Below are 12,255 nucleotides of genomic sequence, written 5' to 3' on the forward strand. Positions count from 1 at the left end.
CACTGGCAGCAGAGGATTCTGGTTCCCAAAAAGGTACTTTTTCCCATTGTGTTGGACTGGCAGTTCCATTCTGCTCCACTTTTGAGCTTATGGATATCTTTTCTAAATTGCTTTAGGTTTTGCGGAGCAGAATAGAGTTTTGATGTTAAGAAACTGTAGGAACACAAGACTTAAATAACAGAGTGGGTGCTGCCATGGTGCTGTGGCTACTTGAACGCTGCAAATTCTCCTGTAGAGGGAGGACAAGAGCTTGGTTTAAATAGGTGATTTCAGTTACTAGGTAGTCAGAGATTTTCTCCAGACTAGTTGAACGTTAGGCTGAATATAAAAGATGTTAAAAAATGCAAACTGTTAAAAATTAAAGCACAAAAGAATATGTAGTGAAAGAACATTGAATACAGACCCAGCATATTTTACCGAAAAAGAATTTCTTGAAAGCAAGCTGTACCCATTCTTCCCAGGATAGAGGTCTAAAAGTTCAAACAAAGTTTAATTCCATCATGCATTTGAAAATAAAATGCATCAGTTGAATTTCACTTTAAACTCCCTATTGCACATATATCCTCCTGAAAAACAACAATTGCAATAATGTGTCAGACTGCAAACTAATTTCTATTCTGCTGTAAAACTGGTTTAGTAATGAAGAACTACTTGACACACCCATTAACCTTTAAAGGCTATATACAGTAAAGTGCCTGAGTATTAAAACAGTATTAAAGAATGATAGAATCTGATTTAGAGACCAGCATGGCAACCTACTGTGAGAAAAATAAGAATAATGAGATTGTCTACTCACTCCCAGACCAGAAATTAAGCCTCGCTAATAAGGAGGACAACAAATAAAGTGACCCCATGCTTTCTTCAGAATTACTGAATAAACAATAATTCTATGCAGTGCTTTCACATGCAATGATCTCCTGAAATTCTGTCGGCATGCCACGAGGCAGACTGCTAGTCCCCTTTTTGCAGATGGTGAAACTGGCCCAGAGTAAAATCACTACCCAAAGTCTTAAGAAGTTTGCCAGAAAGTTGAATAGAAGCTGAAACTGAGATACTCATCCTCTTAACCTTATACTTTAACCAAAAAAATCTCCCTGCCACCCACAAAGAAATTGTATTCTATAGGATTTTTCAGGAGCGTCGTCCAACTATGCTTAACCAAAAGGACTCAGGAGCAAGAGAAAAAGAAATGGACATACATCTTCCCATTGTTGGTCTCCTCATGAATTTTGGGTTAGTTTCCTGAGAGCACTCCTCAGAGCTCTCCTAAAAATAAAGGACTGATAAGCAGACAGAAGAGACCTTTTGTGCTATTCAACAGGAGGGTGTTGACACCTCTCTTGGTGTCCTTCCACCCTTTCAAAGACCAAGTATTCTGTTGGTTTTGGTTTTTCTTAAGATTCTTATTCTGAATATTGGAAACGAACCAGAAATATCCCTGTAAAAAGAATTTTAGGCCGATAGCATTAATTCCATGGAATGTCTTGCTCTATAAAGAAGGAAACCAAGAAAACGATCAGCAGTCTGCATGGGGAGGGGGAAGAAAGGGCATCTACCAGGCCTGGTGGCAGCAGCTGACCTAAGGGAACATGAAGAACGCAGGGAGAGGGGAGAGAGGGCTCTGTATGTCATAGGAAATGAGAAGGGAGTGCACCCAAGCGCTACAATAAGGGTAGCTGGCACGGGGGCTATGACAGACCTCAAGCTCTATGTGTCTTGATAAGACTGCGGTGGCAGTTTTAAGTTGTAACAACAAAAGGATAAAAGCTTCACAAGGTATCTAATTGCCTGTTTTACTGGTTCTACCAACAGATAAAACCCTCCCTCTAAAAGGCTCTGAATATTTGATAATTTTTCTTGCTTCTTTCTCTGGCACATTTCACCGATCTCCCACCTCTCTTCACAAGATCATCTAGAAACATCTCTATTTTTGTACTTTTCCCTCCCCCCAACTTTTTTTTCCTTTTAAGAGAAGGAGGACAAAAATGTCATCAAGTATTGCCGGTGAGGCTAATTTTTAAGAATGACATTCATGCTTAGCTACACTTTCAAAACATGTTCTACTTAATTTATTTTTCAGGCTGCTTTCCTAAACTGCTGATTAAAGATCAATTTATAAACAAGAGATTGCTCCCTCATTACTCATCTTGTCCTTCTGCCCATTTCTGGTAATAATTCAGCTTTTAATAGTTGTACAGGGATTTCAGAACATAAAAGATGAACCATTAATTGGGAAAGGGCAATGGAAAAACAGGATCAGAAGTCAAGAAGCATTTCAGATAGAATGGTAGCTATAAAAAGGTGATTTTCAGACTTTTCTGGCATTTAAATAAAACCTTAGCAAAGACATTTTCTTTGAGAAGCTAATGCTAAATCTCCCTTTTCAAAATTCAGGTGTTAATCTGATCTCAAATCAATAGGAGACCAAAATAGGTAACATGTTCATCTAATAATGGGATTATGTCAATTAGATGCATTTAAAATGCGGTTACCAGTAACAGCTTTCCCTAGATGAAGAATGTAGATGGCTATACCTATCCATGTACAGGAATCCTCCATCCTGCTAGGTGTCGACAGGACTTTCTGAGGAGCAGCTAAAATGCTTTATGTCACACTTTCTATTCTGAAGATACAAAATATCTGTAACTGGTTCTTCTATCTTCTGAAAAGAACCCATCTGCAGGAGGAGAGAGAACACAGGCAACCTCCCCACTGAGACTCAGATGCATAGAGATAAACGGAGTAACCAGCACTGTGAATTTGCCATTTTCTAGCAGGACAGGAAGGTCTCGCCTGAGAGCAATGAATGGACAAAATGAAGACAGCTTTAGTAATTTGCCCTGATATGTCCTGCCCTGCAGGAACAGGCTACTGATTCTGCCCTGCTAAGTCTCCGGATGCCATTCTGTAATGGCCCATGCTGATCTAAACTGGGACTACTGCAGTTCCACTCTCCCTCCTGATCTGAGCCATAGAGCACTGACCTGCCCGTTGGGCCATACCGACACTATCTGGCCCTGAGACAAGATGGCTCAAGGAGCTGACCTAGCAAATGCTAACTCAGGCTGCTGGGCAAGGAGAGTCTTCTAACCAGTTTTTGGAAGGCTGCTCTGTTGGTGGTGGGGGGAACCCACTAAACTGTGCGGAACAGACTGTGGATTAGAACATGTGCCAGTGCAAGGGTAAGGAGCTGGGCCATGGCTGCTCCACATGAGATCAGCTTACCATGAAGCTATGAAACCACATACCTAGCAATCTGGGATGTGAAAAAACACCCAGACATTTTTATTCACTGTGAGCCAGACATGTGATGTGCTTTTTACCAAGCAGAACTTGAGATACTTGCTTTGACTGGTAACAAAGAAATTCCTTTCCAAAGGATGTAGAGCATTTGAAAATCTGCACTTCTCGCAGAGCCCCTGAGTCAGTTGCTACAGTCTTTTCATGCTCATCACATGCAAAGCAAGTGGAAACTACTATTTTAAATGCACACTTCCAAAAATTCTGTACTAGAAAGATGATCAAGTTCTTCCATGTTGTGTCCAAATGATATATTATAAGGGCACATTCTGAGCGAACCTGCTGCCCCTAATTCCTGGAAGGATTTAACATGCAGTTACCAATTTCCACTCTCACAAATTTATAAGTTATCTGAATTCATGAGGTTACTATGGTATATGCACAATATCTTAACTGTATTCCTTATCGTGGGGTAGATGCCATGCTTCTCAGAAGAATTGTAAGGAGAAGAATGGGTCCCTTCCAGGCCTGTGCCAGCCTTGCCTACTGAAGTAGAGAGTAACTGACTTACCAAGGGGAAACACCAAAGTCCAACACCTTGCCTGGATTACATTCACAAAAAAGTATGACAAAGACACAGTTTTCTGTCGGATCTTGCACTGATCTTCTAGTATGAGTACCATCCACTGGCTAAATAAAAGTCTGGAACATACCCTGATGTAGATCATTAGTATCCTCAGAAGAATATACAGCAGCATGTATGAGGATCTGGTCCATCTAGAAGGTACCAAGACAGATTTTGTTTCTATACGGAGACACAGGGAAGTAAAGCAAAAAGGAATCTCGCATCTCACTACCCATCCAAAAAGACCTGGTTTCCTACAAACCTATTTGCAGGACCTATAGGTATCTGTTTCTAAATATAGCCGAGTTGCATCTTTGAGAACACTGACCCACATCCACAAGTGTATTTTGGTATCTTCATCCTACATAAGTTCACAAATCTTACTGGACCAGCAACTACAAACTACAGAAGTTAAACCCCTAAATGCCTTTACGTCAGATAAAGTTAATGATCCTCAAAAAACAGCCTCCTTTTAGTCTTCATAAAATGTTTAGTGAGAAGCTGAGATCACATTATGGCCATGGATCCCAAACCATGCTGCATGTGTAAGAACAGGTGACACAGGAAGAATTCTAACGCACTATTCTAACGACCATACAGCAGGAAACGGGGCCAAATATGTCTAGAGATGGCAGCATTTTGTCCCCCCCTATAGTTCCTATAGCACAGAAGAACAATCGTAACAAGGAGAATAACACTACTCCGAGGAATAACTTGTTTGAATTGCTCTGGCAGACCTGAAAGAGAATGAGCCTGGGCAGGGCTGTGATGGCGGTTGTGCACTCTCTGTAACTCCCTGTGTGGTTAAGCTTTTTCTGTGTGGGATGCCACATTTCTAGATTCTGCAGGAAACCCAGCAACATTCTCTTGCTCTTACTGAGATGGGCACTGTAGCCCACACTGAATACCATACTCCAAAGCTTAAGAAGCATTCCTTCTCACTGTATAGAATTAAAAAAAAAAAAAAAAAAAAGAGGGTGGGACACCACTTAAATCCTGTTTTCATTTTAAGATAAGCCTGCCAAAATGAGGTGAACCAAGAGAAAGATAGGAAACAGATTTTCTAAAACAATAACAACTTTTGTCCTCCATAACTATTTCCATAGAGATAGATTTCAACAGCTGAATTTTCTTGACTAACAAAATGAGAAAAGCTAGTTCCCAAACTGTTGTAACAGCAGAAGCCAAAAAGACCATTAGAATCCAGACAGAAAATGTAGAAATTGCCTACATCTGGTCAAGCTCTCTAACTCTGCCTCCTGTTTTAAAAGGCTTAGCTGCCAGAAAGCAGAAAAGAAAACCTTTTTTGAATTCCTGATCTATTTCAAAAACCTATTGCTAGCAACATGCAAACTTCTCTGCAAATCAGAAGCCGTTAAGAACAGTCCTGGCCCTTGAAGTCCTAACAAGAGCAGCAATAGCTTGTTTCCGATGCAGAAGAATCTGAAAATTAATAGCTTAGCAGTTTAAAACAAAACAAAACCACATAACTCATTTCAAAATATGCAAGAACACAGTCAATAACATTACTGTTTTCATATCTGACATCAAAGACTGATATAACCTGAAGCACTATTCTGATTCACCTGTTCTAGAGGAATGCTCCAGAGAAAAATACAATCTTTAAAGTGAGCTGACAGGATCCTGGTAAGGTGTCCAGCTTTCTCAGTTAGATACCTAGCCTAACTGATTCACTTCTAGTCGAACTAGCAGCTTTTCTACGGAAATTAAAAAAAACAATTTGTCACTGAACAGAAGCATGTTTAGTGGTATTCTTAACAATATTAAAGTAATTAAAACCTTTCATCTTAACAGAATTCACGGTATAATACTGATTTCCATGAAAACAGCTGCTTTTTCAAATCCTCTTTTCCTATTATGGGTGTTAGCAGCCTTTTTCTCTTAAAGTATTTGGTTATGCTCAAGATTTAAAGTGGTGGTGGTTTTTTTTAGATTTTGAAATCCGTGGTAATTGAAGGATACAGGCACCATTACCAGTAATATTTTTGCAGTTCAGCAAAAGCAGATTCAGAATTTTTTCCATGTTGCATTGTAGTAGAACATTTTCAGATGGTCTAAACTATAGCAGGTCAGAGTATTTAGGCAAAAATAAAAAGTAAAAAAAAACCTACACCACCACTCCTCTGCATGAAGAGATGTTTTCTAAACAGCACTATTTTAACCTTCAACTTTCAAAATAAGAGTCACACGTCACTAAGGTCTTCCTTTGGATTCTGTGTTGTATCTGCTCACTTCTGCTGACCACAAGAAGTTTTGACTGTGCTCAGCCTTGAAGCTAAGTTTATTTTTCCAACTGAATTGTTTCCCACATATGAGTAGCATTACTGAGGAATCTAAAGCCTACTGCTCAAATATAACGACCTCAACTAAGTGAAAAAAACCCAACAAAAAACAAAACCCCAAAACCACCATAGTTTGAGTAGATTAAAATCAAATACACTCCTGAGTAACTAATTCCAATCAGTGAACTAGGCAAAAATGACACAAGCAAGCAAAAACAACACCCAATGACCTTAAGAGAATTGTTGCTTGTTTTGAAGTGACTTTTCCCATTTCTCTTATGTGACCTTATAATCCTTCTTGTGCCAGCTGTTCCCAGAGCATTCCTTGCCAACACAGACTTTGTGCTCGGGACAGTCAATGCCCAGTGTTAGGAAGTGAGTCTTCATTCCCTCAGTAAACCTCAAAAACATAGCTGGTAGGCACTGAGAACGTGTGTTGCACGCCCAGGAACACACCAGCACACAGACACACGCTTTCACATTTCTTTTCAGTGTACTGGAAACCCACCGTATCCCCCTGCTTGGATGGGTGTTTTTGGAGAAGCACAAGCATATAGACTAAAATCCTCTGTCTGGAAGCCAGCCCGGTTTAATGAGGGCTCAGATGCACTGCGGTGAATTTTTGGCAATGACCGGGCCAGAAGCTCAATGGAGGCAAGAATCTAAAACAAGTAGAAAATAAGTGATCAAATCTGTTGTTCCAAGGTTGTAACAGTCTCTTAAAACCAAAGGCAGAACATCAATTAACTAGAGAAAAATATTTATACACAAATTTAAACAGAAACTTTTAAAAATAGATGACTGCATTGCACTCTGATGTTTATATCCTCAAGAAGCTGAAGAGAGTATTTTGGGAAGAAATTGTCTCATTTTCCCCTTTAACAGGGCATACTGATTTCCCTCTGCAAGCATAATGAATATAGTTGCCTTTTATTTGCCCCCTTGTTTATGCAGTAGTACCTATACCTACCATCGCTGCAAATAAACACAGCTTTGGCAGCAGTTTCATTAATACCATTTAGCATAATGCCAGCAGGGGGAGCTCCTTATTTTTTGAAAACGCTGTGGCTACATTCAAAACAAAAAAATAAGGTTTCCCTCCTGAAGCTTTTAGAATCCAAACCTTCCTCAGCAGGCATGATAAATCAGGTTTTGTGACAAAGCTCTCAGTTTCCCTTCATAAAGCCTGGGGAAGAGCAAGGAGGGGGGTAACAAAGATTCTGAGAACATACATGGCAAGTTCTAATTTATGTGTCTAATTGTGATTATTAATTTCAGTTGAAACTTTCTCCAACACATAAATGCTTTTCCAACTATACAAATCATTCTAATACCTGCTTTTTGAATTGAAAGTGAGCATTTCTAATTAAACAGCACTAACCAGGTACTGAACCAGTACTCTTACATGCTATAGCACTAAACAAAAAAATGTTGAACCGGCCAGTGAGTTCATAACTGAACTTTATTTTTAATATTTGAATTGTCAAGTCTACTGAGAACTGAAAAGGAACATTTCTCACCTGTGGAAAAAGGGGTCTCTCATCTCTCTTCTTTTTTAAGCATTCTGCCATTAGTCTCTTCATAGCTTTTGGACAATTGCTCCGTACTTTGCTGAGGTCTGGTGATAGGTATCCTCGTCCCACCATAAAAATTATCTTTATTTAAGGGAAAAAAAGATGAAAGGGGAAGAAGATGAGTCCATAGAACAAACAGTAACAAAAGATGAACGTTTTGCTAGACCATTTTTAGTACCAGCAGCAAGTTTTCTGCTCCTAGGAAACATTATGTGGTACTGAAATTGCCAAGATTATTACAGTAATGCTTGCTAATCTATTCAGTACGGAGAAAAAAAATTTAGATTTTTCCTCCTCCTCTTAAGAGAGATTTCTGCAAAACGTGAACACTAGTAAATGGTTACCATTTATAGAAATAACCACCTAAGGAACATTTCTTTGGTGTCCAAAACTGTTACAAAAACAAGAATAAGCAACCTTGTGGCAGGAACAGAATGCTTAAAAATAAATATTCTGTAAAAATAAATATTGTGTTTTATAATATAAGTCAACAGCAAGTTCACACTGAAAGGTATTTTAAGAAACATGTGGACTTCAGATATTAAATACTCTTACCTTTTGAGCATAAATTCCTTCATATATTTTTCCACCACAAAAGCTTATTCTTGATATCTGACCACCTTCCCCACCCCTCAAAAAAAAAAAACCCAAAAGAAAAAGAGAAACTGCCTCTACTCTGTAGGACACAGACAGACTTTGTATTTTTACAGTAATTCCTTTAACATGGAAGCCTTATATTTCACCTAAGGATAAAACTTAAGCATAAAACAAAGTAAACTAATAGAAGGCAGGAAAGCAAAGCATAACTATGGTTAATGTTCTCTTGGATACATAAAAAATATCAAACATCATCACGTCAAGCCAAGGTCAAATGCAGTGTGGTTTGAGTACTGCAGTTGCACTGACACTAAAAAGCTCTCTCAAACTATCTAATCAAAGATCCATTCATGCTGCAACAGATCATCACTACCTTTTCTGAATACTCAGACGGACCCTGCAGGTGTATCATATCTTGTATTTAATGAAGTATAACTATATTTCATACCTTGACACTGGCAAAAAAAAAACCAAAACAAAAACAGAAAACCCCCACATCTTAAGCAAGCTATACATGTTATTTATACTAACACAATCCTGGTCCTCTTTCAACTTTCTGCTGCAGTCGCATCTGTGTTGGCATCAAGAAGGTGTATAAAACTCCCATATGGTTTCTTTAGAAATCCCTATGTGCCAGAGCAGCATTTAACACTAAAGACTTGTCTACCCCATCCCTCATCTCTGCTGCAATGAGACTTAGCATCATCTAGAAGTTACTCTTTTTTACACTAAAGTTGAAATTATTCAAAAATCATTATTATTTATGTTTCCGATACTCTCTTTACAAATAATATAGGGATTAAACTTTTATTTTAACTATAGAAAAGAGAATATTACTACAAGAACAGTCCTAGCCTGTCTAGAAACATCTTTTAAGGTGAGAGAAAATTTCTGGGGTGTAACAAGAACAATGCTTTGCTCACTAAGAATCTCAGTTGTGCCATAGTAGCTAATGCAGATGCACCAACAGAGAGTGAGCAATATTTATGTCTTCTCAGACAATAGACTGAGACAAAACTCAAGACATTTCTTGACAAAACTCAAGACATTAGATCACACTTTACATGTTGGCTTCACTTGCAATCTCAAATTTGTTTCAGCACTCAATTGTAAGCACTCACAGCACTGGGTTCATCTTTCAAATCTCAAAAGGTAAAAACAAAACTATGCCCAAATACTGCTTTTAGAAGGCTATATCCATCTGGCCAGGAATCTGGACATTTCCCTTCTTTCAAAAGGCAAAACCAACTAAAAATAAAAATAATAATTTTTTTTAAAAAGGAGTCACTCCAGATTTGATGAATTGGGATGAAGTGTTCTTACAAATATGGATGCAGCCTTATAAAATGGCATTCACAGATGAACGTTGCTATGGTTGCAATTCTCAAGTACTGACAGTGAAAAAACAAGGGATGCGGACACAGAAACAACATAAATATATCACCGCCCAGACATTGAATAGTTTACACCAAAGATCTTGATGCACAGATATTATTTTCAGATTCGACAGAGAAATAATGAATCAGATATGCCTTCACAGATGCGCCTATCCTGTGAAGATATATTACACGGGTGTGGTATCATTAGACTCAAGGAATATTTGTTCACAGCTAAGTAATCTTACACTTATTACACAAGACTCACACTCTGGAAAGCCATATACTCCATCATGCAGGATTTGAGAAATGCTGATATCCCGAAATTCAATTAGGTGGTGCATGCATTTCTCAAGACTGAAATGAATGTAAAACATTCAGCGAGATGACTGCTGTTCCGTTTTGTCAATCCTGTTGCTGAACTATTATTCAATGCAAGGGGAGGGTGGGGGGAGAGAGGAATAACTGAACATATGGAGGATTGTTTTGCCTTTGCAGAACTATTCTAAACTAGATTACTATTAAGTAACCTGCTCCCTCCCTAATAAGTATCCTGGCAACCAGCTCAGAAGCTTAAAATCTATACTTGAAGTAAAAAACAACAACAAAAAAAACCACGTCGAGAAGTAAATTGGTGCTACGTGGCTGAGGCAGATCTAGAAAATGTAGAAACGTCACCTCATAACATCAGAATCAGAAACACAAATCAAACGCACAAAACATCAGAATGTGTACTTCACAAGGCTGAATCAATCTCTGTTTCAGGCCACGGCTGACTGAAGTCCATTCCTTCCCTTCCCTTACCTGGTCTCTGTTGTTGATGTTTGAGTATGGTAACTGTCCAGTCATCAATTCATAAAGAACAATCCCAAACGCATACACATCTGACTGAAAGCTATATGGGTTTTTATCTTGCATCCTAATAACTTCTGGTGCCTGTACCATAAAAGGAAAGAATTAGTTTTTATTTCACCACACCAGGCTGTACCTCACATACCAGGAACAAAACACGGACTTGTCCAGAGTATAACAGGTGCAAGGCCCACTCTTGCTTTCAGATGTTACTGGTCCTAATATAGAGTAGATGTTGACATCAATTTCAAAATCCATTCTTTGTGGCTTGGTGATCCCTTCCTTCCTCTACAACAGAACAAAATGACCTTGTCCAGGCCAAGAAGCTATTTTGAAACTAGAATTACAACAAAACTGAAAAGAATGCCAACTAACAGAGCCTTCATTTTTTTCAGGGAGAAAGGGAGAAAGCAGAGTTGCACAGGAGATTGTAACTATACTTACTAAGCCTTAAGCAAGTTGTACGACCTCTTGAGAGTAACCATGCTTGAATCCTTAAAACTTAAGAGCATCTTTCTTTTGGCTGAGCTAGTTCCTCTGCTCCTTTGCAGGATGTTTTCCACGGCTTTTCTCATCTTCTCAACCCTGGATTAATCATACCCTTTTTCCTTAGCCACCATTTTCTTTTCAGTTTAAAACTCAGAATAAGGGAAGAAGATACTAAAGTTCTTTTGCTGACTATTGGAAAACATATGCTTAAAGAAGAACTGAAAAACATTGATCTAGTACTTCATATCACTGCTTCTCTTCTCCAGCTTAAGATAGCTTGTATATGCCAGTGTGCTGGAGGGATAGTCTTAGAAACTTTGGCCAAAGGCAACTAAATTTATTGCCACAAACACACCCCTTCCCCCTTGCTTACCATCCATAGAATAGATCCAGACAACTGTTCAAACTGATGGGATCCGCTCCATCGCGATTTCACTGTAGCTAGACCGAAGTCACCTATTTTTACTGTGAGGTCTTCATGAAGAAAAATATCTAAGGGGAAATGTTAAGGGAAAACAAACAAGCAGTACCAGTCCTGTCCTACAAGAGTAATAAACAGCTTCAAATTTGCAACATTAGACATAACAGTTTTAACTATCCACCACCACCGAGGAAGGTTTTCATATAATACAGGTTCTAAAGCAGCCAGCATGGTGAATTATGGTACTTAAGGGTTATGTAAGTAATGACTGGGCCAGTGCTGAACAGACTATGGCCTAGGTGGCTTTCTTGAAATGCCAGGTATGAGATGCTGAAAATATTCCATGAGTGAACTGGTATAATCTTTCATTACAGGTACAAAAATCTTTGCAACACCACAACAAAACTTGCTACGTTATTGCAATCACATCAATAGACACAGTGAGCATTCCTTACTTTGCTACTAGTGATAGTACCCCTTCTCAACAAGATTTCAACTCAGCAAATATTCACACATGAACAGCTCTTCACATCACTAAGTTCTTTTCTGGCAGGAAAAAAACCCCACCCAGGAATGCTGTCATGTTCCACAATCACATCTGTGGGGAAGGATACTATTACTCTTGAGGTCTCTGTGGATGATTGACTTGGCATGCAAATAACTGAAAAGGAACATCACAGATTAGGTGTGTTAGATGATATTTCACTAATCAACAACTCAAAATTCACTTTACTGAAACACAAATTCTGTAGATATTCAAACTGCACAGATTTATCAA

General features: G+C 38.7%; 1 protein-coding gene across 1 annotated transcript in view; it reads right to left on the bottom strand.

The window, feature by feature from the left end:
• Positions 1 to 206: 206 nt before the first annotated feature.
• BRAF (B-Raf proto-oncogene, serine/threonine kinase) overlaps positions 207 to 12,255 on the bottom strand; it is a 63,055-nt gene continuing 51,006 nt past the window's right edge. Inside the window, exons 13-18 of the mRNA XM_010292572.1 lie at positions 12,092 to 12,138; positions 11,430 to 11,548; positions 10,520 to 10,651; positions 7,689 to 7,823; positions 6,677 to 6,830; positions 207 to 229 (exon numbers count right to left, since the gene is read on the bottom strand). Of these exons, the coding sequence (XP_010290874.1) occupies positions 207 to 229; positions 6,677 to 6,830; positions 7,689 to 7,823; positions 10,520 to 10,651; positions 11,430 to 11,548; positions 12,092 to 12,138 (610 nt within the window). The remainder of the gene's footprint in view (positions 230 to 6,676; positions 6,831 to 7,688; positions 7,824 to 10,519; positions 10,652 to 11,429; positions 11,549 to 12,091; positions 12,139 to 12,255) is intronic.

Source organism: Phaethon lepturus, unplaced genomic scaffold, assembly GCF_000687285.1.
Source record: "Phaethon lepturus isolate BGI_N335 unplaced genomic scaffold, ASM68728v1 scaffold6878, whole genome shotgun sequence".
NCBI lineage: Eukaryota > Metazoa > Chordata > Aves > Phaethontiformes > Phaethontidae > Phaethon > Phaethon lepturus.